The sequence below is a fragment of the Corvus hawaiiensis genome, chromosome 2 (assembly GCF_020740725.1).
Source record: "Corvus hawaiiensis isolate bCorHaw1 chromosome 2, bCorHaw1.pri.cur, whole genome shotgun sequence".
NCBI classification, from domain to species: Eukaryota; Metazoa; Chordata; class Aves; order Passeriformes; family Corvidae; genus Corvus; species Corvus hawaiiensis.
Genome location: NC_063214.1, coordinates 34,401,108 through 34,428,264, shown reverse-complemented (window position 1 = coordinate 34,428,264; position 27,157 = coordinate 34,401,108). Strand labels below are relative to the sequence as shown.

At 45.6% G+C, this 27,157-nt stretch overlaps 1 protein-coding gene across 3 annotated transcripts; it reads right to left on the bottom strand.

Annotated features, from left to right (window-relative positions):
• Positions 1-7: 7 nt before the first annotated feature.
• Positions 8-27,150, bottom strand: USP35 (ubiquitin specific peptidase 35). Of its 3 annotated transcripts, none has more exons than XM_048294372.1 (11): positions 27,043-27,150; positions 17,215-17,911; positions 15,923-16,058; positions 11,541-11,670; positions 10,035-10,136; positions 8,023-8,181; positions 7,074-7,267; positions 6,867-6,960; positions 5,238-5,344; positions 2,747-3,962; positions 8-1,582 (listed from the first exon to the last, which is right to left on the bottom strand). In XM_048294372.1, the coding sequence occupies exons 2-11, from the start codon at positions 17,894-17,896 to the stop codon at positions 1,412-1,414; spliced, it is 2,991 nt and encodes a 996-aa protein (XP_048150329.1). In that variant the 5' UTR covers positions 17,897-17,911; positions 27,043-27,150; the 3' UTR covers positions 8-1,411. The 3 variants fall into 3 exon arrangements, with proteins under 3 accessions (XP_048150329.1, XP_048150331.1, XP_048150330.1); XM_048294374.1 differs by lacking the exon at positions 27,043-27,150 and adding an exon at positions 22,789-22,850; XM_048294373.1 differs by lacking the exon at positions 27,043-27,150 and adding an exon at positions 18,238-18,407.
• Between the last annotated feature and the right edge of the window lie 7 nt (positions 27,151-27,157).

The window sequence follows — 27,157 nt, the reverse complement described above, 5'->3', positions numbered from 1 at the left end:
CTCTATGTTGAATTTATTCATTTCCTTTATTTATATATAGGAAAGGCAATAAAAGAATATGATAGTATACACCAGATACTTGACCCCAAGTGTCCTCTCTAGCAGACTTTCTGCTCACATTATCTGTAGCAATGTCTGTGCTTTGCCTTTTCCTCCAGAGCAACTCAATATTCCTACCCCACTACCCCATGGTCAGGATTAGGCCCTGCACTTAAGACCTAAGGCACAAGTCTCTGCCACTTGAGCTAGAGAAATCTCTACTACAGGTGTGAAGGAGGAGCAGGCAGAGGACAACAGCTGAGGGGGGACATGGAAGGAAGCTGTGGTCCTGTAGATGTGCTGCCCGGGGCTTGAGTTGGCCATCTGCCATCGAAATCAGCCCCTGTCCCATTACTGATTTATATAATACATTGGTTTACATAGTATATATTGATATTGGGTTGATATAACATATCTGGTTGGGCTACTCACATTGCAAATCAGCATTAAAAAAAAATAGATCTTGAGTTAAGGAGAGGTCTGTCATCTGCTGCTCAGTTCAGGGTATCCCAAGGCAAAGCCCAAATTTTAAAGGGCAGATCCAACCCAGAAAGCCATCAAATGACAGCAGCAGAAGGAGACTAATTGAGTCCTAAAGACAATCTGGAAAAACAGCTGTGTGTCTAGGCCTGCCGTGCACACTAACAGCATCCAGAGGTCATCAGTAATGCAGTCGGTCTTCACTGGAGCCCAGAAACCCAAACTGGATCAGGTCAGTCTCTCTTGGCTGGAGGGGTTTATGCCTCTCAGTCTCTTTTGGGTATCTTGCAATGCAGCATAAACCCCCTCTGGCTGACCTGCCACTGCTCGCTGTTACCAAGCAGGCTTACAAGCTCACTGCCCCACAGACCAGAATTGCTACATTTTGGCATTTTCAGACTTTTTTCTACCTTCAGAATTTGTCATGGTGGGTTCCCAAACCACATTAAAGAAATACAACTGACCAGAGGTCCTCCCAGAACCAACTTTGCGCCATGGGAAGGGCTGCAGACGGGACATGCATGGGATATCTTCATCCTTAGGGCCTCGCTGGGTCTGTCTTCCTCCCCATGCCTGTCCCCATTGCCTCCTCAGGCTGGTGGCATGGCTCACAGCAGGCAAGACATGGCTATGCTGAAGCAAAAGGACACTTCTCTGAGCTGTCGGCAGCTGCTCATCTCTGCGTTAGCTTAGGTACATTAAGGCATGAAGACCAAGTGCATAGGAAGCAGCGAGACCCTCCAGGCGCCTCCAAATCAGCCCCTGAGACCTTTTCCATTGAAATGTTTCTCAAATCCTCCTCCGAGATGCTCACCGTCGTTGGGGTGAGGAAGAGGAGCCTCTGGCTTCAGGTTGGCCCCGTGGACACTGCCCATCTGGTTTAAGCCATTGGCTAAAAGACGAGTCCATGGAAGGAGCCGGATCTGCCCCCACCCGCTGCTGGGCTGCAGCCCCCAGACGAGCTGTCATCATCCTTGTCCCTGTCCAAGTCTCTCCACCAGAGCGGGGATTTCGGCAAGGCAGAAATATAGGCAGCTCTGTTCCGCGCTTCTTTTTCCTGCTCCTGGGAAAAGGAAGGGGGAAAAATAGCACAAGGATATCAGCAGATAAAGAACTCAGGTGGGGGGATGCTCCCACCATCCCTGAGGAGCCAGGAGCCTGTAAGGTTCCCCCTGGGAGCTTCCTTCAAATTAAACTGGGGTGTGAAGACCATGTGCTCTAGAGCTCAGCAGGAGGGACGCAGCAAAGCATTGCAGCTCTCCAGGGATCAAACCCAGCCCTCCCATGTCACCTATGGGAGAGGAGGGACCCCTCAGATCCCCCCACATGCAGCTCATGTCATATGAGACACTGCTGTTTGGAACGGGTTGAACTATATCAGTTGAATGCAATCTGTTCTAGTTTGTATTCCCAGCTCACCCATCTGCCCAGGGAAGCTGTGGATGTCCCACTCCTGAAAGTGTTCAAGGCCAGGTTGGATGGGGCTTGGAGCAACCAAGTCTAGTGGAAAGGGTCCCTGCCCATGGCAGAGGGGCCGTAACTGGATGGTCTGTAAGTCCCTTCCAACCCAAACCATTCTATGATTCCATGATGAGAAGAGAAGAAGGAAAAAAAAAGACCTGGCTTGCAATGGCTCAGGTAAACATCAGAGGTGGTAGGAAGGAGCACCTAGTTACCAGTGAGTGAAGGTGGGAAGGAGAGGAAAGGGTAGAATGTAAGGAACAAGTTTTTTACAACGAAGGTGGTGAGGCACTGGCACAGATTTCCCAGAGATGCTTCATCCCTGGGAACACTCAAGGTCAGGCTGGATGGGGCTCTGAGCATCTGATCTAGTTGAAGATGTCCCTTCTCATCCTTCAGGGGAGGTGGACTAGATAGCCTTTAAAGGTCCCTTCCAATCCAAACTATTCCATTATCCTGTCTTTCCCAGGCACTTCAAAGAAAATTTCAGGTTGAGCTTCCAGGGGCAGACAATAGCAAGTCAACCCCAAGCACAGCCACAAGGTGTCTTGTACCGATCTCAGCACCCAGTTTCATCAGGAAACTATAACCTGTTTATATCTGGGTGCTAAAAAGGAGAAGGGATTTGGCTTCAGAGAGTGGGTGGGTATCTGCAGGATTTTAACCACGGGACAGGATCCTACTGCTGCCTGGATGGGTGGGAATGTGGCCCTTGAGTCAGACAGTCACAGGATTGCACCCTGCTCTGCACAGCAGCGGGAGTTACCTGCAAGAAGAGGATGTTGTCTTTGGAAATGGCTTCCATCAATTCCTTGTGGAGAGAGGGTTCGCCATGCAGGCGGCCGGCCTCAGCCAGAGCCTCGTGCAGCAGGCAGCTCTGCCGGCCCGGACGCTGCCGGTAGAAGAGGACGTAGGCCGTGTCTTTGGGGAAGAACGAGGTGACGTTGCTGACCGATTCGAAGGAGGAGAAGGAAACTCTGGTGTCATTGAAGAGGTACCACTGGATTTCAAAGTCCAACTGTTTGTCAGAGGCTGGTTTTGGCACCCCATCCCGGGGCTGCCCGTCAGAGACAGTGTCGGTGCACTCCCTGGAGTAGCAGTAGTAGTGGCCACTCTCAGAGGAGATGCCTGAATGCACCACCACACTGCAGAGGTCATACACAACAGTCATGAAGCCGCTCCCTGGGACAGCACCATCCTTCCCATGCTGGCAAACCTCCTCAGTTTCCTCTGGAGCAACAAGGATGGGTAGCTTGAGTACCACAGGGATGGAGACATTGTCCAAGATCTTCTTCCTCTTCATAGTCCGTGGGTCGAAGGAAAACCGCAGCAGTGTGAGGATGAGGTAGTGTGGACCCTCTGTCAGCTCTGCCACCTTCTCAGCATCCTGCAAGGATGCACATTTCTCACAGTGGTATTTATTCTCTGCTGTCAGTCTCTCTGGGGATAGAAAATAGTTGATTAAATCTGGCACGGATCTGGAGTCCTTGGGAGCACATGCCTGCTCCCCAAAAGTTGAGAGAGGGTCTTTGGCTGCATCCACCCCAACATCATTGCCATGTACAGGATTTGCTGCTTCTCCTGGTTCCTGGAAGCGTAATGTTTCCACCGACACTGGTGGGGCTGCATGGTCACTGGCCTTGGGGGCCTTCCTCCGGATCCAGGGAGAGCCCGTAAGCTGGCCTGCATTTTCAGGAGGCTCAATGAACTGTGGGCCAATTTCTTCCACTGGTAGAATAGATGTGCTCCCACGCACATTCCTGTCCGATGGAGGAAAAGCCAGGGACAGGTCTGTGAAGGCTTCTTCTCGGGAGGAAACATTCAGGCATTTCAAGCAGCGGATCTTTGTCATCATTTTACCCCCAAACATCTTCTCAATCAATGTCTTGTTTAAGTAATGATGCTCCACCGCCTGAGACATCAAGCTGGATTCCTTGAGTTTCTGGTAGATCCTTTTTCCAGTTTTTTCTTCTTCATGCAATCTTTGGCAGGGGAGAAAAAGGCTGCATTATGCACCAATACAATGCCAAGAGGTAGTTTCTAAAGTAGGGCTCTGTTCTTCACTGCAAGGGGTTAATCCCAGTTAACCTGCCTGTACCCAGGGGTTCTGATGCTGTGGGAGAAAGGTGGGAAGGAGTCAGACAGGATTTGGGAACCTGAGTCTTCATGTGCCACTGACCCCACACTTCTAGAGGGATCACTGAGACACCAGAGATTTGATATTTCTAGGTAAAAGGCAAAAATCAACATTTTACAGAGGAGGGTGAGTGGCTTGTCAGGCAAATCTCTAAGGTTGGTACAATTTTAGATTAGCTATCAGGAAAAATTTCTTCAATGAAATGGTGAAGGGTAGTCAGGCATTGGAACAGACTGACCAAGGAAGTAGTAAAATCACCATTCCTACAAGTGTTAAAAAACGTGTTAATGTGTCATTTAGGGACATGATTTAGTGGTGGACTTGGCAGTGATGCCTTTTCCTGGTCTTAAAATCAGGAGTCATACATGGTTAGAAGGGGAAAAGGGATTTTACCTTGGTATTTATTTTAAGGATCCTTAGGTGCGCACGTCCAGGTCATATGATCGAAATGCACCCCGCAACCTGCCCACCCCAAAAGATTGGGTATAACATTATAGGTCTTACTAATTAGCATATCTATCAAAGATTCCCCAATGAGAGGCTCGAGTGAGCCCCCCTCCCCAAGGAGCCTTCCCCTGGCTGGTTCTATCTTGGTTTACAGAATGTGTTCTGGAGAGGACCTTGGGATCTGGGGCACACTGATCCCTAACTATGAAGCTTCTAAGATGTTTAGTCTCCTAGCTTGACAAACAAGTCTAAGAATGTGGGCAAAAAGCACTAGGAATACAGAAGTTGCAAAAAAGGTATAACGGGGTATAAAAGAAAAGGCAAAAATTCTTCATGGCATCAGCAGTGCTGGGTTAATGGTTGGACTTAATTATCATAAGGGTCTTTTCCAACCTTAATGGCTATGTAATTCTATGAATGCCCTCTGTCTTCAGAGCAAAGGCAGAAATTTTCAAGTTGAAGTTCTGACCTTACCCCTAAAATTGTCCAAACAGGGTTTTATTAAGGAGCCTCAGACCAGTCTCACCATCTGTCACCCCAGCCCTCCACTCTCCCAACTCCTCTGAGCCTCAGCCACTTGCCCTGTTTGCATGTGGGTCAGCATTAAACATTACATTGGGGTTTAGGGATGTCGTTGTCACCAGGCTCCGAAATCATGGCATTCGTCACGTACCGGTCCAGCAAGTACTTGAGGTACTCTGAGCAGTCCTGCTGAGCTCCAGGGGTGAACCAGGGTGGCCAGGAGGCAGAGAAGAAGCTCTCAGGGGAGATGGCAGGTCGCTGGCAGCAACACAGAAGAAGTGCATTTAGTCCTAGGGATTTTTCCTCAATTCACACAGGGGGATGGAGAGGGGAGGGGAGTGGTCTTTTGGCTGCTTCACTGGGAGCACAGTGTTCTGTGCCGGATAAGGTCCCTTTTTTCACCCTACAAAGACTGCTAACCCCAGTGCACAGGAAGACTTTCTTAGTTTGCTGCAAGCCAGGATGGTAAGGATGAATTTCAGACACTATTTTACATACACTTCTATAAAATATCCACGTGTTTATCGTTCAATTTTGCAATGGTTTATTGGCCTGATCCAGATAATTCTACTTAATTCAGTCTGAATTTAATTTGCCTCTCCATTTAATTTGATCAGGATCTCTCTCACCAAATCCTTTCATTAAAAAAAAAAAAACAAAGCAAAAAAATCCACTAAACTCCCACCCAACATTCTGATCACTACAGGCAGGTAATCTGTGTTACCAGAAAATGTAATTGTCGTCATTAGGGAGCAGATGTCTAATTAACATGGAAAAAGACCCATCTTAAGCAAAAAAGTAACTTCAAGAACAACCCAAAAAAGAAAAATAACCAAAAGGAAATTAGCAGGAAACCATTAACCATCAGCTACACAACAAGCAAATATGCTTCTGTACTTGCTCATCACAGAACACAGACACCCTAACCTGCCATCAAAACCTAGACTCTTCTATGACCAAATATTAAATTAAACAGGATGTATATATTTTCCCCCCAGGTCATCTGTAGTGACACAATACCACAATGCTACAAGCCAATTCTGCCAATCAAGGCATGGGAAATGGAGAAGCCTGGATGACTTGCTACCCAGCAAGGGAAAATTCACTGGCTTTCCAAAATCTTGTCTTTCTAGGGACAGAAGGACACATTTTCAAGCGAGGAATTAGATATGACCTAGCTGTATCTCCAGGAGTCACTCCATTAAATTTCATGTTTGTCATGGAAATATTTACAATTAGTTTAAGGGTGTTATTTTTATTTTACTTTCCCTCACATACAGAGGATTCAAAGCATCTGGAATCTAAGGGGGTTTTATTATTATTCTTTTAACAAACTCACTTTTAAGGCAATTTTCATCGATTGCTAGTGTTTTGCTGGGGAGCAGTGGGACAAGAGAGTTGCTCCAGTCTTCTCCCTTGCTGCACAGCAAGAAACAAAACCTCTGCTTCTCAGCTGACCACAGATGTAAACTATTACCTAATGGACTTCGTTGTCAAAACTATTAGTTATTACATCAGCCCAACCCAAGAAGACCACAAGTTAAAGACAGGCAGCCTGGCGTGAACATAGCCCACTTTCCCACTTTCATGGGTGATAGGAGTTTCCCTCCTCCTCTCCCAAAATTAGCCTCCTTCACATAAACAAAATTCGTCCCATTACAAAAACCCACCAAGATCCACAGCTCCTTATCAGCACGTTAGAGCCGGCAGGAAGCGACTTGGAGACGAGCCTTTCCGCAGCCGACAGTCCAAACAAATACCTAGAACATGAAATAATTACCTGACTGTGCTCCAAAAATGCAAAGAGCCACTGGAGCTTTGTCATCAGGGGCTGGGAGTTGCCTTCAGTTAAATTCAACACTGAATGCCGAAAGCTGTGAAAGAAAAGCAGAGATGCAATCTGTGAGATGAAAAATCAGAGTGGGACACTCAAGTGGGAGCAACCCCTGGAACAGTCTTGAATGGGAGCAAGGGAGCAAAAACTCACTCTGAAGCCATGAAAAGAGACTGTATGATGCTGTTCATGTAGCAGGTGTTTCCCAAGTTAATTAACCCAATCTTTCCCGTCTCTGACTTAGATGCCAGGCGTGGGTAGAAGCAGGCTAGCTCATTCTTCTGGGAGGTCCAAGCATTTTGTCCCAAGAGATGTTTAATCCGGTCCTCATTTGGAATTGGGAGAGCCTTGGAAAGAGAGAGCTGTGTTACAAATCATTACCTGTCCTCACAAGGGGAAGCTGAGGGGCAGGCACTGATCTCTTCTCTCTGGTGACCAGTGACAGGGCACAAGAAAACAGCACAAAGCTGTGTCAGAGGAGGTGTAGGTTGGATATTAGGAAAAGTGTCCTGCACAGGGTGGCTGGACACTGGAACAGGTTTCCCAGGGAAGTTGTCATGGCACCAAGCCAAGAAGCATTTGGACAATGCTCTCAGGTACATGGTGTGATTCTTGGGGTTGTCCTGTGCAGGGTCAGGAGTTGAACTCGATGATCATTGTGGGTCCCTTCCAACTCAGAATATTCAATGAACCAACGACTGATCTTTTCCTATGAAGAATTAGTAATGGGCAACTGCAAAACTCCTCTGCTAGAAGCATTCACACAACTCATTTTACCTGCTCTTCACATGAACCTGCCTCCATGCATGGAAGAGTTTACCTGTTTGTATTAGTCTTTAGAGGCATTTGAGAATAATGTTATAGCTAAAACCTACAGGCACCATCAGGACTTCTGCAGGCCCACCATTAGAGAAATATCTTCCCTCAACCTGCCTACACAGGGCTCAAACTCAGAATTTTAATCCCCTTTCTTCTACCACCGTTTGAGGTGTTGAGGCTAGGACATCCCTACCAGTGGGACAGTCCCTCTATTCCAGGCTACCAACAAAGATGTCATTTCCACATGGGAAGCAGTAAAATGACTGAGCAGGGCATGGCTTACTTTAACTGCTTCTAGGACTGGTTCATAGAGGTCTGGGAATCCTGAGAAGCGGAAGAACATGCAGTGGATGAGCTCAGCCAGCTGCTCCAGGGAGCTGGTTGCAGAATTGGAATCCTCCTTCTTCAAAGAGGCCACCAGCCTGGGGATGTGAGGGAGTAGCTGGAAAAGAAAAATTCACTGCAAAAATTACTCCAAATTATTCACAAAATTTTAATACATTTAGGGGAATGAAATTCACCTGCAGACAGAAAAGAGTGAACAGGAGTTGACTTCAGTGCCATTCTAGACTTCATCCTTCACCCTTTGAACTCAACAGCAACTCTTCTGTTGATTTTGGCAACCTTAGAGGGTTTCACATTGCATGACACCTGCAGGTTTGTGCTGCTGCTTTGCTGAGCAGCAATTGCCAATCTTTAGTCTCCCCTAAACCCCACACCCACGGTGGGAAGAACATGTTGACTGCCAAGTGCAGGGATTCAAACCTGCAAGGTAGATGGGATTAGCCTAAAAGAAATGCCTGCTGTGCTCTATGTTATTTTATACTGAATACACTGAATTGGAATTGGTATGGTCAGATGGGTGACAACATGCATATAAGCAGCACAGTCTTTATTGTGCTTTCATCTCAAAAACGTAAAAATGCAAAAGCAGATGCAAAGGCAAGCAATCCATTGCTCACGGGCACCCTCTGCTGACCCTGCAGCTGCACAGAGAATTAATAACTTATTTCCAACCCTGCAGATGTGCTAGAGTGACCCAGGCACTTACACAACCTTTTTCATATTTATATTTTAAGTTATTTTTAGCCCAGAATAATCCTGGTGTAAAGTATCAGGACTCCAGTCCAGCCATTTCCTGGTCCCCTCTTCCTCACTTGTTCTTCCTCTGCTCTTTTTCTTTCCCTTCAAAATGATGGGGATTTTAACTATTTACTTTCCAACAGGAAAGGTTTGTTGGGGAAGCAAATCAATTGCAGCACCTTTTTATACATCAGAATTTTGCCAAGCTGTGATGGGAACAATTCTCAAAACCCTTCCAAAGTGCAAGGGCAAATACAAAAAGACATGGTCTTGCCCTGTTGGTTTTTGGGTTTTCTAAATAAAGGAGGAAATTTATGCTTATGGGCTACAGATGGATACTTCAAGCCAAGAGCAACTAACAGCTTTTGGAGTGTTTCAATATTTGATGCCCAACTGAAGACAACACATTGGAATGACTATTTTTAGAAACCAAAGAGTTTCTCAAGAAATTCAGGTTCCTTTAAAGTATCTCAAGTTGAGGAATGAAAAGGCATCAGATGAAAATGTTGGCTAGCTTTGATTTTTCCAGCCTTATCTGTCTATTCTGTGAACTTTAGGTGAAAAGCCAAATGTAAGGGCTTTAACGAGAAAGTATAAAACCAAACGTTAATTGGAGTAATTTTTCATCACTGCTTTTATCAGTTCAATCACTACAAGCATGCTTTTGCCTTCAGCCTCACTTTTTAAATTCAGCATTCCAGAGGCAGTACCAGCAGGAAGCAGAGCTGTGCCTTAGTGCCAACAGCAAAACAAATTACAAAATATCACTGTGGAAATGAAAAGTGGGTATTGAAATGCTGCCAAAAGCTGGTTTTGCTTTTAACAGAGAATTTGTGTAGTGAAGTATTTTGATCCAGTCTTCTGGTCTTGCTGCATTGATTCTGTACAAACCTTCCAAAGATGGCCCACCACTGAAAGAAATGGGTGCCACATGTTGGTTGCAATTTAAAGTCACATGTGGGATGGGGACCACTAAGTCCAACAGAGAGTGAGGCACCTGCTTAGGAAAAGCAAGGGCTGTTTAATAATGTATTCCCTGCCCTCCACAGTGGGGCCCTCTGAGATGTTCTCAACGCAAAGGCTCCACCTAACGCACTCCAAAACCAGAGTGGCAACATCTGCCATGCCTTAGGTCCTCTCCTAACCCTGCTGCCCCACAGCAGGGTTACACTGAGGAAAATGCCCTCATCCAAGTGCCAGAGACAGCCTTACCAAGTGAAATGCCTCGTGGGAGTGCTGGAAGCTCAGCAGCATGTACTGCAGGACAGACAAAGCTCCCTCCCTCACGATGGGGTACAGCAACTTGGAGAAGACCTGGTAGGGGAGAAAAAAAAATCAAATTGGAAGGCAGGATGGCACTGCAACCAGCAGGAGAAGCAAACAGCAGGAAACAGAGGCACTGGGCATCGACCATGGCTGCTGGTCTCTTCCTACTCCATGCTGGATGTTGAAGTAAGCAGCCTGTAACTAGGTCTGCAGAGTAATCCCCTGTCCAGAGCACTGGCTCGGGGCATCCTAAAAATATTGTGGGGGTTATACTCACCCTTTCAGGCTTGTGTAATGCCTCTATGACAGTGCTGCATCTCCATATCTCCTCATGAAAAAGCCATGCAAGCACAGTAGAATGCTATGTTTTCTAAAATGTGCCTCTTCTACTTTATTCAAGTATTTGGAACTTTATCACTAACCTTGAAGACAAAGAGATAAAAAGGCTACGTAATGATATTTATTCTACTTTACAAAAAATACCTGTATACCCTCTAGTGCTCTCAGATTGTACTTCTGAGGGTTTCCAAAAATCACATGTTATTTTATGGGCTGTGTTCCTTTCCTATGCATTAACAATGAAAGGAAAGATAAAGAAAAGCCAGAGATGCTTGGCTATTGTCCCACTGCTCAATGCACTTGAGGGATCACAAGGACAAATACAGTTATTGATAATGTTCCAATACTGATAATTATAGAATCACAGTATCATTTAGGTTGGAAAATATCTCTAGAATCATTAAGCCCAACTGTTAACCCAGCACTGCCAAGCCCACCACTAAACCATGTCCCTAAGAACACAGTCTTAGTAATGTCTATGGTGACGACTTCTGGCAGCTCAGCCAGGTGTTATCCCCATTATTCGAAGGAGGGAAGAGCAGGACCACAGCATGGAAAGTTTTTGAAATAGTGACCAGTTTCAGTGCTTGATCACAGTTTTCAGAGAGAGCTAGTACTCACTGCTGAAACAGGTGATGGCAACAACAGCAGGGGGTTTATCTACACTAATAAAAGAACTAAGCCAGGGCACAGGCTTTAAAACTGACCTGTGACTGTGCAGACTGATAATATGCTCACTGATATGTATTTTCCCTCTGCCAGCCAGCAACGACCCAGGCACAGTCAAAGGAGAGCATGACACATTCCCAAAAGCAAGTTTCACAAGAGCTTCATAGTTTGGGAAGGAGAGTGTTCAATTGGCTTGAAAATCCTTGGCTACTTTATTTCATAATCTTTAAGATATCAGTACCTCTGCAGACCACAACCTGAAGAATCCCAGGTTGTTCTAAGGAATATCATTCCTAGCTGCAAAACCAGTATCCCTTGGGACACCAAACTCTTTCTTCTCTATACATCTCAAGTCACATCTCATCATTTGAAAGGCAAGGTGGTATTTCAGGAGCGAGATGGTATTTCCGTGGTTCACACTCACATTTAAAAGAGCCAACTGACCTTTTCTATTTTTGAAAGAGTGACTTCGATCAAGATGCTGAACTTTTTCACTGCAGCCAAACCCTTCAGCAGAGCAATGATCCACTTGTCTATGTTCTTTCCCAGGGGCCAGGACACCCAGTCAATCATCCTGAAATGAAACACAAACTCTTAAATAAATTTAATGCACATATTGTAAAAGCCAAGCTCCACTCTGTGTCAAACCTCCTCCAAACTGATGTCCAGTCACTGGGATGAGACAGTCTCTTCATAAGGCATTTCACATGTTATTCAAAGCACAACAGAGCCTGAAGTGGAAATACCCCAATGTCATCATCATGCTGTGGTTCATCAGAGGATCAGACCCACATCCATAGAGTACAGTGGGAATTTTTCCCACAAACTTCAGTCAAGTTCAAGTTTTTAACACTGGTGCAGTGCTCTATATACACTCACATGAGGGTTGGAGTGAGGTCTCTGCATTGTCACCATTAGAAAACAAGCAACACTAGTTTGATCTCTGCATTGTCAGTGATAAGGAAAAAAACACTCAGACTCATATCTTTTAGTTCTCTGTGGGAAACATTGATTTCCAAAAACATATTAAAAAACTCAACCTGGAAACCCTAACAGAAACCAATTATTCCTGAATGTCACAGGTAAAAAATTTCATCTCTAGCCACTCAACCAGCATGTTGTCAAGTTTCTGCAAGAAATAAGTGCTTTACAGAAGTCTCTCATAAAACAATAACCTCAGACTAAGTGATGACACATTGCTTCTGTTTAAAATTAATGTTAAACAACTGGGAAGTAATTAAGACGTGGGATCTCCAAGTATCAAACTTTGCTGACCATTTCAGTACCTTTGATTTGAAGACAACCCAGGCCTTCAGGCTATACCTCAGCCCAGTTACCTTACCCAGTTAGTTCCTTTTGCTTATCAATTTGTATCTCATGCAAAATATAAGAAGGGAAGACAGATAACTAACCACCACAAGGCAAAGAGCAGGAATTAATGAACTGGAAAAATTAAAGTCTAGACAGTAAAAAAACCTTGAAAAGCAGAATATGTTAGGATGTTGAAAAATAATAATAAGTCAAGCCAAGCTGGATGATAAAGCAAACGCCAGAGAAGCTTCCATAGACATTTGCACCAGAGGAGAACAAGGAGAACCGTGCAATCACTATATGTGGTGAATCTGATGAAGATTAAAGATATGATAGGGTTTCTAGATGTTACTTCCAAACTAAACACATGCATTGACTCCATATTCAGCAAGAGGAAGGAATTGATCAGGGTGACAAATGGATGTAGGAAAAAGATATGAGAACAAAAACTAGAGCAATGACAGCTGATACAAAAGCAAAACACGAAGTGCTCATGGACTCCAAACAAGAGGAGTTAATGATCTCCATCATGTAAAATTCAGCTCTGGTTGGTTTCAATGATTCTAACTTTTCCATGGTGCTTTATGTGGGAAGGTGGTTCCTACAATGAAAACAGGCAATGAGTGGGAAGAATGGATAGAGTGCCACAGAGGGTCATCACAGGTGCCAAACTCAGGTTTGTCAGGACATTGGAATTTCTAGTTAAAGGACAGAAGTAGATCATATCTGATTGGCTCCCTGAAAGGAGGCTACAAACAACGTTCTTCAGGATCTAGTGATGTTAGCACAAATATCCTGAACAGGGCTGGGAAGTTTGTGAAGATGCACAGCTGTCAAGCATCATCAACACAAGAGGAAGATCGAGGAGTCACAAGGAAGACCCTGAGGATTAGAAAAGTAGAACTGGAAGGAAATGTATTGTTTCAAAATGCATTCAAGGCACTAGAAATGGAGGCTACATTACAATAACTTATCTGCTTGAAGACAACCAGGCAGACACCAGGTGACTACAAGTTCCTAGTGAAAGAGCAGCCATGGAAAAGACCAGCACCATGCTGTGCTGCAGAGGGAAAGGTGTTCTCTATAGCAAAACAATGACACCTCAGGCTGTGGTCAGGCTGCCATGATGAACATGATGCATAAACACCACCATCTGTGCCCAAGACCAATGAACTGTGTTGAAGAAACCTGCTCAGGTGGTGAGAGGAATGAAGAACACTTCCTGCAAGAACAGCTTAAAATAACCTGGCTTGTTTAGCGCAGCCATGAGAAAGCAGAGATGGGAAGGGACTGCTCTTCCTGCACATATTGAAGGAATAAACACCAGGGAGGCAAAAGATATTTCAGCTATTTCTGTTGGCATAAGATCAAATGAACTGTAAGATGGCCAGAAATACACACAGACTGGCTGTTAGAAGAGAGATTCGACCCACTAAAGCAACCCAGTCAGTGGTGGAAGAGCTGTGAAAGAACAGCAGTGGGAGCACTGTCCTGCTTTGAGCAGCGGAGTTGAACATTCATGAAAGGGGTCTGTAATGTCAATGCTATAAAGCAGGTAGATGGATCCAGAGATTCAAAGGTCCTTTTTCTCCCCGTCTTCTTTAAACAGGCATAAAATAACCTTATTTGCTTGAAGCTATATTTTGCCAGCACTGGTGGCTGTTACAGTGCTGCCCGTGTTGCTAGAGCAGGAAGAAATTACATTTTAAATTCATATTGCACTTTCCACATTGTAAGATCCACAAATATTTTAGTCATGATGACCCCAATTTGACAATGGAGTCATTGATTTGGTATGCTAAACCTTTAGAAGCCCAGATCTCCAGAGGTAGCGAGTGCCTGCATAGCTGTGTGACATCAGATGCCTTCTGCATCTGGACCTGGGCTCTTTGGAACAGATACACCCTCAGGGGAAAAAAAAAAGTAAAACCCAAATCTGTGAGTACCTCTGATGTCACGGATGCACAATAATAGAGTTTATCTAAAAACAGACAAACTCTGTAAAAGAGATTGTGGTGTACACTTACGCCAGCAGGTGACAGCCTTGCTTTTTTTCTACCACTATTTGTCTTTACATGCTTGACCAGAAGCTCCATCCTAAGTCCAGTTCATTCCCCTGCTACTCCCAAACCCAAACTTCAGAAGAAGACACTTCTGCATGCAACCAGTTTGGCAGGGATACTAAGCTGAAGGATTCTTCAGTATGTCCATTTTCCTTTGATTTTCTAGGCATGGAGCACACACACATCATGCTGGTTTTGGGGCACCCATCTGCCATAAACATGCTGCCAAAACTTCAACATTTCTCCTAAGTGATCTTAATTATGTTTTGCAGGCTCTGACTAATTATTTACTCAACCTCCCACGTGACAAAGAACGTTTTAAGGAATGATGCAATTGATTTGGCAACCTCCATATTTAGATATTGGCACTCTTAGAAGATTCATCATCTGGAGCTTGCAGCAGCAGGTGTCCAGAAGGAGAAAAAGATGGAGAAGAGGGTTAGGAACTGAACTGATTACTTAATATTTTGTCTTGGGTTGCTCTGGACTCTGGGAAAATCATGACCTTCCCCAGCAAGCCAAAGAGAAGTAGCCCCTTTCTGCATACATAAAATTCCCACCAGGAATAACGTGTTTCTGTCATGTAACCTTATTGGGAGGGACATGCAAATCCTGTAACAAGAAGAGGAAAAAAGATGCTTCCAGTGAGATCAAGTCACAGCAGCTCCCTTGTGTTAAGTGCACACACCACTGCAGGTGAATATCATCTATTTAAATGGAGACCTCTAAGGAAAGCATGGGTTAAAGATAGAATCATGGAATGATTTAGGCTGGAAAATACCCTTAAGATCATTGAAGATACCCCTAAGTAAGTGCAGAACAAGGCACAGTAGCACTGCAAAGCTGTAGGACTTGGACATAAGGGTGCAAAGAAGATCTGGTGATGCCAAAGAGGACACTGGTGCTACAAAGACCAGGTCTGGCATGCCCAACCCACTACTCTTCATCAAGCTTTGACAAGGTCTCCACTGACTCTGTCTGTCCAGCTGCAGCACACCCACCTGACAAAAGCCAAGGTGGGACCTAGAAACAGTTGGGCATACCTCCCCCACATAAGTCTTCAGCTGTGACTGGTGGCTTAAGATGATGTCCTTCTGAAGGGAGACAGAGATCACAATGAAATAGTGAAAAGGAGATTTTTGGGGAGAAAAAGTCCTCAACAGCTTCAGGGGAAAAAAAAAATCAAACCTCTTCAAGATAGCCTGCGTTGGACATCCCATAATACTATTTATTTCTAAGAAAAGAAACTAAATTAAACCAAACAAATATAGTAAGTCATAATCATAGCAACAACCATTCTTTATTCCTGTTCTCTAGGACCTCAGGGCTAGAAGAAATGATACAGAAGTTTTCTTTTTCCCTACACACTCCTCACCAGGCAGCACCAGCCAAAACCACACAGAGCATTTCTCCAAACTGAGTTATGACACTCACTAATGCAGCCTCTCCTACCTGCCAATGGCCATCATCATTTGCACATCAGTGATGCTGTCATCATTGGTTAGGTTTCTTATGACACCATCCATGAGCTCCAGAGGGACAAACTGAACCACGCTGGCCAAGGCATTGGATGGCGCTTCCTGCTCCTCTGCAAGACATGGATGAGCCCCAGCAATGAAGATGTTAGTCAACAAGAAAACCAGGCACACAAGGTCATTTCTTGTCCTAAAAACCAAATCATTTCTGCCCACATAATTAGAATCATAGAATTGTTTAGGTTGGAAAAGTGTTCTAAGATCAATTCCAGCCCTTAACCCAGCACTGCCACTAAACCACATCCCCAAGTGCAGCATCCACACGTCATGGAGTGGATACTGAGCTGCTGCCAATGAGCAGTGTAGAGTCCACCACTGGCTGTGTTAGGAGGATAATTCCCCAAATCCCAGTGCTGCACATAATGAAGCTGGATCTTAGCAAATGGCTGTTCCCTGAAGCCATACATAGCCCCAAGGGAGGAAGAGATCACAGGCATGGCAACATGTTTGGCCCAACTCAGGTACCAAATTTCCTCTGCTTGCTCTCTTTTTACTCAGTACTGCATATAATTGCAAAAGGATGCCACTGCAATTTTGCTTGCCTCCAAATGGGCCTCCTTCCAAAGGATGAGGCTGTCATACTGAAAAACCCATCTCCTGTGGGCTTAGGAATAGCTAAAGCAGGAGCTCGCCAGCCTTTCATGGCACTGGTACCTCCAAAAACCTTCTGAAACCCTCCACAATAACCTAAAGGCTGCAGAAGTTGGATAAATATAGTCTGTGTCACCTTAAGATGCAAATACCCTCCAGACAGTCAGTAGGGCTCTATACCTCTAGGTCAGTGAGAAATAACTGCTTAGCTTTATCCTTAGTCTCTGGTAGGGAGCAGGCTGTGGGGCACCACCAAGTCAGCCGTAAGAGAGTGGCATTTCTAAAAGCTCTCAAGTTCCACTCTAAGAAGCTGCAGGTAAGATGCTTTCCCTTAAGCCTAGCTGATGCTGGAAAGTGCTGAACACACAAACTTGTGCTGCAAATGCTTCAATCCTGTTAACAGCTCCTGCCTGCAGATTCTCTGTGGTTTCAGGGGCATATTGTTTTCCCAGCTCAGAGCCCTGGTAACTTTTAGAGATGCTTGTCTATTATATTTCATCTGTGGCTGCATTTCTGTAGTGGATTAAAACCCTGCAAGATAACAAACTAATTGAGTTTGACTTCATCAGAGCCAACATTTACATACCCAGCCTTTTTTTATTATTATTTTTAAATTACCTGTTGAAGAAATGATAGTGAACAGTTCTTTCAACGAGGGCAGGATGGCTGAGGTCTGAGTCCTCCAGATCCTCTGCAGGAGACCACTCACTTTGTTCACCTGCTCCAAAAACTCCATGATCTCCTCTTCCCCCTCGGATACGCACTGGAACTGCCCAATGCACCGGATCAGCTGCTGACAGAACAAGAGCTGGTGTTTTCCCGTGGGAATGCACTGAGGATGCTGGGTTAAGAGTTTGCTGATCTTCGCACACTGCTTGGGGCTGGGTCTCTCACAGACTTTCCGGAGCACCTCGATCCTCAGTAAGCTGAAGATGCTGTTTGCTGATGGGCTTTCCAGGACAAACTGCAGTCCTAACTGGATATAATCAAGTACATAATGGCTTCTCTTCCCCAGAGGTCCATAGCCTTCTTGGAGGAGACTCAGCAGGAAGCGGACGTTGAAGAACTCCTCAAATTCCTCTGGGTGATAGTGGCCATAGACCTCCAAAACCTCTTTCCCAATCTCTCTTTTATACTTGGTGTCTCCAGTGAGATAAAGCTTGGTGGACAGCTCCAGCATGGACCAGCACTGCTCGCTGTCCATGGGCTGCTTCGCCGCCTCAATGACACGCCTCACAAGCCCTTGCTTCACGTTGTTGGGGTAAGAGGACATCACCACAGCTTCTAGTATCTTATCCATCTCTGCTCACTGCTCCTAAAAGAGAGGGACAGAGCAGCAGGTTAGTTCAAGGAGGGTCTGCTGAGCCTTCAAGCCCAGGTTGGGGCAAGGGAGGTCAAAAAGGCAGAGCTATCTGGAACCACTCTGAAGAAGATAATTCTTGTGGCCTTTTCATGTAGCATTCAGAAAAGTTTCCACTCTGGTGATGTTTGACTGAGACTAAAGCCCCCAAACTGAATGAATACACAAAGATACAGAACTTCTTCCAATTAATCACACATTTGAGCATTTTTGTCCTGCAAACAACCAACTCCAGACCCACAGATGGGACAAGTGGGGAATTAAGGGAGCCAAGGTCTTACACTGGTGTCTGCTGGATCAGGTGTCCTCAAGAGGAAAAGATGGTCCTGATGATTGTCTTCACATTCAGGGAAGGAGAGAAAAACCCTGGGAAGCAGAGCTGGGATTGCAGCCTCTCTGTGCAATGGCAGAGGTGTTTGTTCAACATTTACACTGTGCTGTCAGCCACTCCATCTGAGTGGTGCAGTCTTGGCTGCTCCCCAGGGTCCTGCCGCATTTGTATGCAGGATCAGAGTGAGCAGGGAGAGAAACTGCAGAGTCAGGCAAAGTTTCCCATTTGTCACAGCCTGAATTCACCAGCAATAAAGCATTAGAGAAGAGTTTTTTAAAAAAAACAAGGAATTCCCCAAAAAAAGCTCAGAAACATTTATAACCAGGTGTTGGACGCACTACTGCACAAAAAAAAAACCCCAACAGAACCCAAACCATTATAGAGTGATAAAATTAGACAGTCAGGATTTCTTATAATATATTACAGGGACTGTAAAGGCTCATCCACAGCAGGTCCCCCCAGAGCATTGTGCTGCACAAATACACACTTGGAGAAGGTCTCTTCCTGCCTATAGCCTGAAATGAGCCACGCTCGTGTATCTGACCAGAATAATAATCACCACCTTTCTGTTCCTGAGCTCCCTAATCTGTGAAATGAGAACAACACGCACCAATTCCTAGCGGGGTTGGCTGAAAGATCCTTCATTAGCACTTGGGAAGCATTTGAAGCTTTTCAAGTGGACAGGGTTATATAAATGAAGAATATACATGCAGGTGGCATGTACCCCAAGTATGGTTTTCACAGATGACATCCAGAAGAGACCTCAGCAGATGCCATCCAAGGACCATACCATCCCTGGAGTAAGCCTGTATCCGAGCCAGAGAGTATCTTTTCTCCTGGTAGACAGCTGCTTGAGGGTGGAGAAGTAAAACCCATGCCAGACACAAACATCAAGCTCTGACTCACAGCTGCTTGGTTGGGAAGCCTTCCCACTTCACCAAACATCACCTCTTCCCATCATTGCTTCCCCACAATCTCACAGGATGAAAAAAACCATTATTGACAAGTATATAAATACATATATAGCCACCTCCAATCCAGTGATGGCTGCAGGCTACATTGCAATGGCTCTCTAGGAACCCCCTTGCCCTTTCTGGCCCCTGCCTGCTGACTCATACATTCCTCTGCTCATGTGCTGGATTTATTTTTCCCCACCAAGCATTACTGCTGCCTTCCCTGCAACAAGCTATGGCAGAGCTAATGCTCTCCATCACACTGTTTTCCCAGGATAGAAGACATAAGCAGGACTCTTGAGGGGCCAGCCTGCATTGAACCAGTGGCAAATGAGGACAAGATAAGAGGAGAAGACAAAATCCCACAGATAATGTCTTTTCACCTCAAACAGAAAGTACCATGGTGTCAGCAAAGGCTAAAAGTCAACCTGGAGAGCAGATGAGGCTGGCAGACAGTCCAAAATCAGGAGAAGCATTTGTCCTTGCTGTAGCTCAGTGGTCACCTTGGCCATACACAAACTGGCACACACCTGCAATCAGGCTGGTACCCCTTTCCCCTCCTCTCTGCAGCTTCCCAGCCTGGGCCCAGACACCCTTTTCATCCAGCAGATAGATAAGGGATGAGGAGGAGATAGGAGGATCTACAGTGCTCACTGGTTATGTCTCACCACTATTTCCCTGAAGCAATCCATGCTGAGCCTGGCACAGTGTTTTGGAAACACCACACACGCAGGACAGTCAAAAAATGGCTAGAGTTCTTTTAGACCTAACCCAATAAATCACCACAGTCCCCTGGTGTATTTGGTGTTGGGTGCTCTCACTGTCCCTCTCAGGGATGATGGCTGCCCAGTAGTGTACCACTATGACTGTGCTTTTAGCTACTTTAGCCTTGTCAAACTTCACCCAAATTTTTGGTGCAAAGAGTCTAATTTCATCTGAATTTTGAGATAAACTTGCAGCTCCTTCAAGGGTGTGGTTCTTCCTCAGGCTGATCACAGAAAGGGACATGAGGATGGGCTTCCCCAGTGTTGCTGCCTGGAGTGCAACTAGGTCTCCTCTGACATAGTGTAGTAAGACAAGGCTGAAACAAACTCCCTCCACAGTCAATAGGCAAACAAGTCCCAAAGGACCATCTTCCTCAGCAGGAAACATCATAATGACTTATATTGACATTAGGACCTTGAAGATGCACAGGGGGAACCACCTGAGTTGACCTTGTGGTGAAGGGTCCATGCTCTCCTCACCAAAGAAGGGCTTTACAAGAGAAGGCTGAGCTTTAGGTAATACAGTCCCACCTGCACTCCTCCAACCACCCTGGTGACATCAAGAAGGGACAAACAAGCCCATGGTTCTGCTGGGTCTCAGGGTAGACCAAACTGCTCCCGGGGTGTGGGGCAGACAAGGCCAGGATGGAGGATGCTAGCCAGGGTATATATTACAATCTTAGAACAACATTAAAGCAACATTCAAGCGGCTTTGTAATATGCAATAACAAATATTATACTCTTAAAACTACACTAAAAAGCATTCTACACTAAAAGATCATTCACATGTCAAAGACTAAGAATTAAGATGGTGAATTCAAGACAAGCACAGCTCCAGATGCTTTCAGAGCAATATTAGTTTAAGTATCTAATATTAACTTTTTTCCCCCCCAGGACCTCCCCAGAGAGTGAACCAGGGTTTTCAGTGGAGGAGTAAAGTGATTTGGAGTGTTGTCTGTAAGATCACTGTCTCATTTGTTGTAGAAATTGGAAGTGTGTCATAAATAACCCAGGGAACTGCAGGAGAGGGAAGGACAGTTCATTGTCGGGCAGCTGAATGCTGCCTTGGAGATCTGGTCCCTGGCTCTCCTCTGTTTAATACTGAAATAAAGAGACTATCAGACAATCGGGCGTCTATAATGAGCATCCCTGAAGTAGAACAACCTTTCTGCACTTCTTCCTTACCAGCATTAACAACACACTGAAGAGCTGGGAGGATTGGCTCGTTCCTGCTTGTGAACAGAACCGAGTTCCTGGAGCACACAAGGATGAAGTAGAAGGTCAAAGAGTTAATTATTAAACTGAAGAGTCACATTGAGGTTCCCATCTGTTTTGTAGCTCACATAAAACAGAGAGTACACAACATGAGCTTTGCAGGGACAAAGAAAAAATCCCATGAAACGGCAAAACTGTTCTGCTACCCCAGTGAATGACTGGCAGGAACAAACCAGGCAAAATCACAGAAATGAGGAGAAAAAGAACCTTGGGAGGTCTCTAGCCCAAACCCTGCACACAGCTGAAATCAACCCCAGCTGCTCAGGGCTTTATCCATTAAGTTCTAGAAAATATCCCGGGGTGGAAATCATACAACACCCCTGGGCAACCTGCTCCTGTTCTAATTAGCTCATAATGGGAAGTTTTTCCCTATTTCCAATTGGAAGCCCTTGTTTCAATTTATGTCTGGTTTTCTTCTTCATTCTTCTGCCTTGTACTCCTGTAAAAAGCCTGGATTCATCTCCTGAAGAACCTCCTTGTAGGCACTGGGGGTCTGCTATCAGTCAGTCCCCAGCCTTTGCAGTTCAAGGGGTTAGTCCATCTCAAGTGTCCATCCCAAAATACTTTGCATTTGTCCTTGCTGAATTCCATGAGGTTCATGTCAGCCACAGCATGTCCTGGCCCTCCTATATGGCAGCCTTGTCCCCAAGCATATTGACTATTCCTCAACTCTGGCATTATTCACAAACTTGATGAAGTGAATTTCATCTCCTCCTCCAGATCATTCATAAAAAAAAATTAAGAAGGAAATGTCCTAGGATAGTTCCAGCCTGTTTCCTACCCAATTAGCAGTCCACACATCTGTCTTTGATACAAGGATGGTGTGGGTCATCATCTCAAAAGCCTTACTGACATCAAAGATGCCTGCTGACCACAAAATGGGTCCTTGCAAGGACAGACACCCTACCATGCTCTAGAAACCAGAGAGGGAAAAGGAATTTAAGCAAAGAGCAGCATTGGTCAGCTTAGTGTCACTCTCTAAACTGAGTAAACTGCAAAAAAGACCCCAAAATCTAACCTTGGGATGAAAAATCACCTTTGGCTTTGCTTGGGTCTAGTCTTCATACTCTGTACTGTTCAGAGCTGTACTTACAGTTCTCTTCTGCCTATTCTTTCTCTTTAATTAGGATTCATTTCAATTGAAATCTATCCAATTATTTCTAAATCAATTCATTCCTTTATCCTTGCCAGCAGCAGATTTCCAGTAAAGGTTCCCTAGTACATTTTGCAGAATGCAGCAGCAGTTCCCACAGCCCAGGTCTTAACAAAGCTCTGAAAACATAGATGCAAAATGTACCTTACCTTTAGGAAATCTTAGTAATAAATTCAGCACATTTCCTACAATGGCATCATAGAGACTTTGATAAATACCACTAAAAAGGGAAAAATAATTCCCACCATCCAAACATCAAGTGATACATAAAGTGATTTGCTTCTTACTTACAAAGAAGAAAAATATCTACTTCCCTGAACTCCCTGGAGGTCTGGAAGTACAGAAATGAGACTCACCTTTTATTGTCCTTAACTCCTGCTGAAATGGTTTCTTTTATGTCAGCCAAGATATTACTGCTATTCCTGCTGCATCCTCCAGGCAGCCAGGCAATTAGGGCTCAATCCTGCAGCATGCTGAGCTGCTGCAGGATAAAAGGGAGCTCACATAATGCCTTGCTAGAGCACAAAAAATACTCTGTTCTCTAATATTTCTACAAAATTTGCCATGACTTGGTATACAGCTTCTTACAAGGACCAGCCCTGCTGTCCCCTCTCTAGGTCTGTTTTCCAGAAACTTCAATGTAATTGTGTCCTAATGACTTTTTTTGCAGGGAGCAAATATCCAATGAATTCATAGGCAAAGAGGATTTGTTTTGGTTCAAAGTACATCACTGTTCATCCAGCTAAGAGGGGCAAACCACAGCCTGAACATCATTACCACATCTAAGAAACACCCACATTGTTGCAGCAATGTGAAAACTGAGGCACATCTAGACCACAGAATCATAGAATAGTTGGAAGGGACCTTAAAAATTATCTATATCAAAGCATTTGCTCAAGGAGATGGAATAGGTTATGACAGAGCCAGCAGCCAAACCTCTCCAGACCTGCAAATATATTAATGGTGATGCTCCACTGTACTTCGCTTTCAGCTGCTGTCTGAGTTGAACCCCATAAAGTGCAGTGCACCAGGTTAATTTTTCTGAGATCTGAGCAGCAATTCAGAGCTTATAACTGCAGAAAATTCCCGTTAAATAGCCCTTTAGAAAGAGAAATGAGACTCTAGCCATTTGCAGTGATAACAGGGAAAAATTGCCAGCACAGAAGCCTGGCTGAATTTTTTGCATATGATTATAATCTGTCTTTCTAAATTCACCTTCTCTTTTCAAGGAGATCATATATTCCTTGCTTCCTGTCCCAGACTGCTTTCCAGTGGCAGATTGCACTCGTGGTGTGTGTCTCCTACTCACTAGAGTTAATTACTTTTGGCTGACAAGGCTCTTCATGCTTTTCTTTCCTTGGAATCAGAGCCGCCCTTTAGTACAGCAGCAATGGAGATTGCCCTTCGCCACAGGCAGTAGCAGATATGGGGCAGGAGCTTGTCCCTATGCTCTGCAGGACCTTGCACCCTGCTCAGTAGCTTTCTGTTCTCTCCAGAGAGTAAAGGTTTATGTAAGGCATTGTCACCCAACTGGACTGCGGGCATTTTGCATGCCTTTGCTGTACATCAGGAGCTCTACCTTGGGAACAATGAATTTCTCTCCTGTGGCCACACTCTTTTAGAGGTCTCAAAAAAGTAACCAACCAGAAGATATCTACTTGTAAACAGCTTAAATTTATCACATAGTAGTCCCTACCTTGTTTAAAATTTGTTGATGCTTTAGATCCACAGACCACTGTGGACCCTTTTCCTTTTTTCTGCAGTACCACATATTTCATTGTTCTTTTTTCCTCTAAAACATCATAAATATGTTTGACCACGTCATACAATTCTATCAGCCCTCTCCAAGTGACAACAGTGCTGGCCAGGCTGCCCTACCTCAACCTATGTATCTTACCTACCCTACCCTGCTCTCTTATTCCTCCAGTGGTTCTTCTTTGACCCCTTTGGTGCACACAGACCCCCCCCCCCCCCCAGTTTCTCCTCTTGCTCTGTTTTTTGCTGTTAGGCACTCAGTCATCGAATGAAAAAAAGGCTTTGGCTGGATGTCAAAATGATCTGTGCACTACCAAATAAAGCCTAAGGCTCTAGCATTTCATCCTCTCTTTCTCCAGTCTCCTCCTCCTAGCTTCCATTCCTCCCCTCCAGTCAACAGCCACATACACACATCTCTACTACCTACCGGTATCCTTGTCTAATAAAGCATCTCAAAACCATCACTAGCGTGTTATCAGCCATCCTGGTACAGATACAGAAAGCAAGACACAAGGAATTAAGTTCCGCTCTCCCATTGCCTTGAAAACCGGCAGCAGAGAAAAGCACACGAGACAAGGTTTGCTCTAACCACCAGACCAGCAGTGACAAACCACTGGCTCTGTGGCTAAGCCCAACACCAACCCCAGACAAAAATAACCCACCCCAGCTGCTTTTGATTTCTCTGAATTTATTCGGCATTGGATGCCCAAAAGCTCTATCCTGCTTGCAGTAAGTAAGTTTTTCCTCCTCACATTCTCCAGTTGAAGATATCTTCCTCTTCTTTCCCCAAAAGACCTCTGCTTTCCTGCTTAGCTAGAGCTCAGCCTGGGCTGTGACACACTACTTCCATAAGGCTTTATAGTGAGAGTGCCCAGCTCCTGCACTGACCTTCAGGCCAACGTCCTTTCTATCATTGTCCCTGGAGACTCTAAATACATCTACTCCGGAAAGCTGGTTGTTTTCCTGAAGGTATTTATAGCATTAAAATCACTATTCTTTCTTCAGGTTTCTGTCTGCTTTTGTCTCTGTATAGAAATTAAAACCCTGGATATAACCCAAGGAAAAACCACGTCCTGTTCACCAAAGCATACCAGACTGAGGGCAGATACTGCCAACGCTGCCTGGGATTCATCAGACACTGCTTCACTGTTTGGAGACACAGAGATCTCCAATCTTTGGTGGTGCCTTCAGGAAAGGAAAAATGGGGTATGATGCCCATTTGAGACCTCAGTTTCCCTCCAGCCCCCAATATATTTGGCTTTGCATCAGCCAATTCAGAAAGCAGGAAGGCAAAGTGAGACCGTGGCAAACTTTATGGACTCCATCACAAAGGTGCCCAAGGCATTTTGAGACCCCCTCCTCAGGTGAAAGCTCAGCTGCACCCTTTCAGACTAGGTAGGGCAGGCAGTTGAAATTTCCCTGCCACCAGATGCAGCAGGGCATAGTTGAGCTCCCAAAGTGCTGTGAAAACCTCATAGCAGTGCAAATATTCCAACATCTGCTCTTATTCTTCAGTAACACCTGCAAAGTCCAAGCCAGGGCAGATCTAAACTGAAAGTGGATTGGATCTCAGCTAATCTGAATTTGACCCTCACTTCTGGACTCTTTTGGCTCCCTATGGGATGGGAACATCCCTTGGTGTCTCTCCCTAGGTCAGCTTCCCTGGGGAAAACCTGAATCTGTCTTGGCCAGTTTCTTATAACAAGATGCTGCCTCGTAAAGGCAAAGCCTTTGCAAAGCCCTGCAGGCACTGGGGGAATGCACACACCCCCACTTTCCAATGTTGCTCCTGTATTTCTCCCTCCAAGCATTCACCTATAGCCTGATTCCCAAAAAGCCAAATGCTTGAGCACCCCTCCTCCACCATTCCGTTCTGCATCTTGACCACAGAGCATCCCTCTCACCAAGCATCTCTCTGGGAATCCCAAAACCTGGGCCTTTTTCCCAAACTCCTCCCTACAGACATCCCTTTCTTGAGCATCCTTCCTGCATCTGGACCTTTTGAGTAGTTCTTACTCCAACCATCTCTCCTGCATACCTCCCTCCAAGCCCTCTGCTACATTCCAACCCCAAAGCATCCCTCCCTCCCAAGCATCCCTACCCTTACCCTGAGTATCCAACTCCATCCTGACCCTCAAGCAGCCCTTACTTTCAGCTCCTTCGTGCATCCCGACCCCTGAACAACCTCCTGTATCCTGACTGCCAAGCATTCTTGCCTTTGAGCATCCCTCCTGCACCACTTTCCACAAGCATCCCTCCTGCAGCACTCCCCTTGAGCAGCCTATCTGCACCCCTCATTCCATGCATCCCTTTCCCTGACTACCCTTCCTGCACCTCTTCCCCTGAGCATCCTTCCTATACCCTTCTTGCTGAGTATCCCTCCTGAGTCCTTCACCCCGAGCATTCAACACCCCAAGCGCCCCTCCTGTACCTCTTACCCTGAGCACTTCTCCTTCATCACTTACCCTGAGTATCCCTCCAGGACTCCTTTTCCCGACTACTCCTCCTGCACCCCTTCCCCTGAGCACCCCTCCTACACCCTTCATCCCGAGTATACCTCCTGAATCTCACACCCCAAGCACACCTCCCGTAACTCTCACCGGAGTATCCCTCCTGCATCCCTCACCCCGAGAGTTCTTCCCGCATTTCTCACGCCGAGCATCCCTCCTGCATCCCTCACGCACCTCTTTCCCCGACTACTCCTCCTGCATCCCTTCCCCTGAGCATCCCTCCTACATCCCGAGCCCAGGCTCCTGCACCACTTCCCCAGCATTCGACCCCCCGTCCTTGCGATCACCCCAACCCCTGACCGCTCCGCTCCCGCACCCCTTTCCCTTACCCCCGCCCCGCGTTACCTCCGGCCGGAGCCGGGATGCGGCGTGGCCGGCTGCGAGCCGCAGCCCCGGGGCAGCGCTGGGCAGGGCCGAGGGCGGCGGCGAAACTACATCTCCCAGCGGGCCGGGCCGAGCC

What these genes read in the sequence shown, in the direction of transcription:
- USP35 (XM_048294372.1), bottom strand. Translation starts at nt 17,896, where the DNA reads ATGGATAAGATACTAGAAGCTGTGGTGATGTCCTCTTACCCCAACAAC. An exon ending in ATGATGATGGCCATTGGCAG is followed by an intron (nt 11,671 to 15,922) that starts GTAGGAGAGGCT and finishes GTTTCATTTCAG; the next exon opens with GATGATTGACTGGGTGTCCT. An exon ending in CATTTTTGGAGCACAGTCAG is followed by an intron (nt 5,345 to 6,866) that starts GTAATTATTTCA and finishes TGTTGCTGCCAG; the next exon opens with CGACCTGCCATCTCCCCTGA.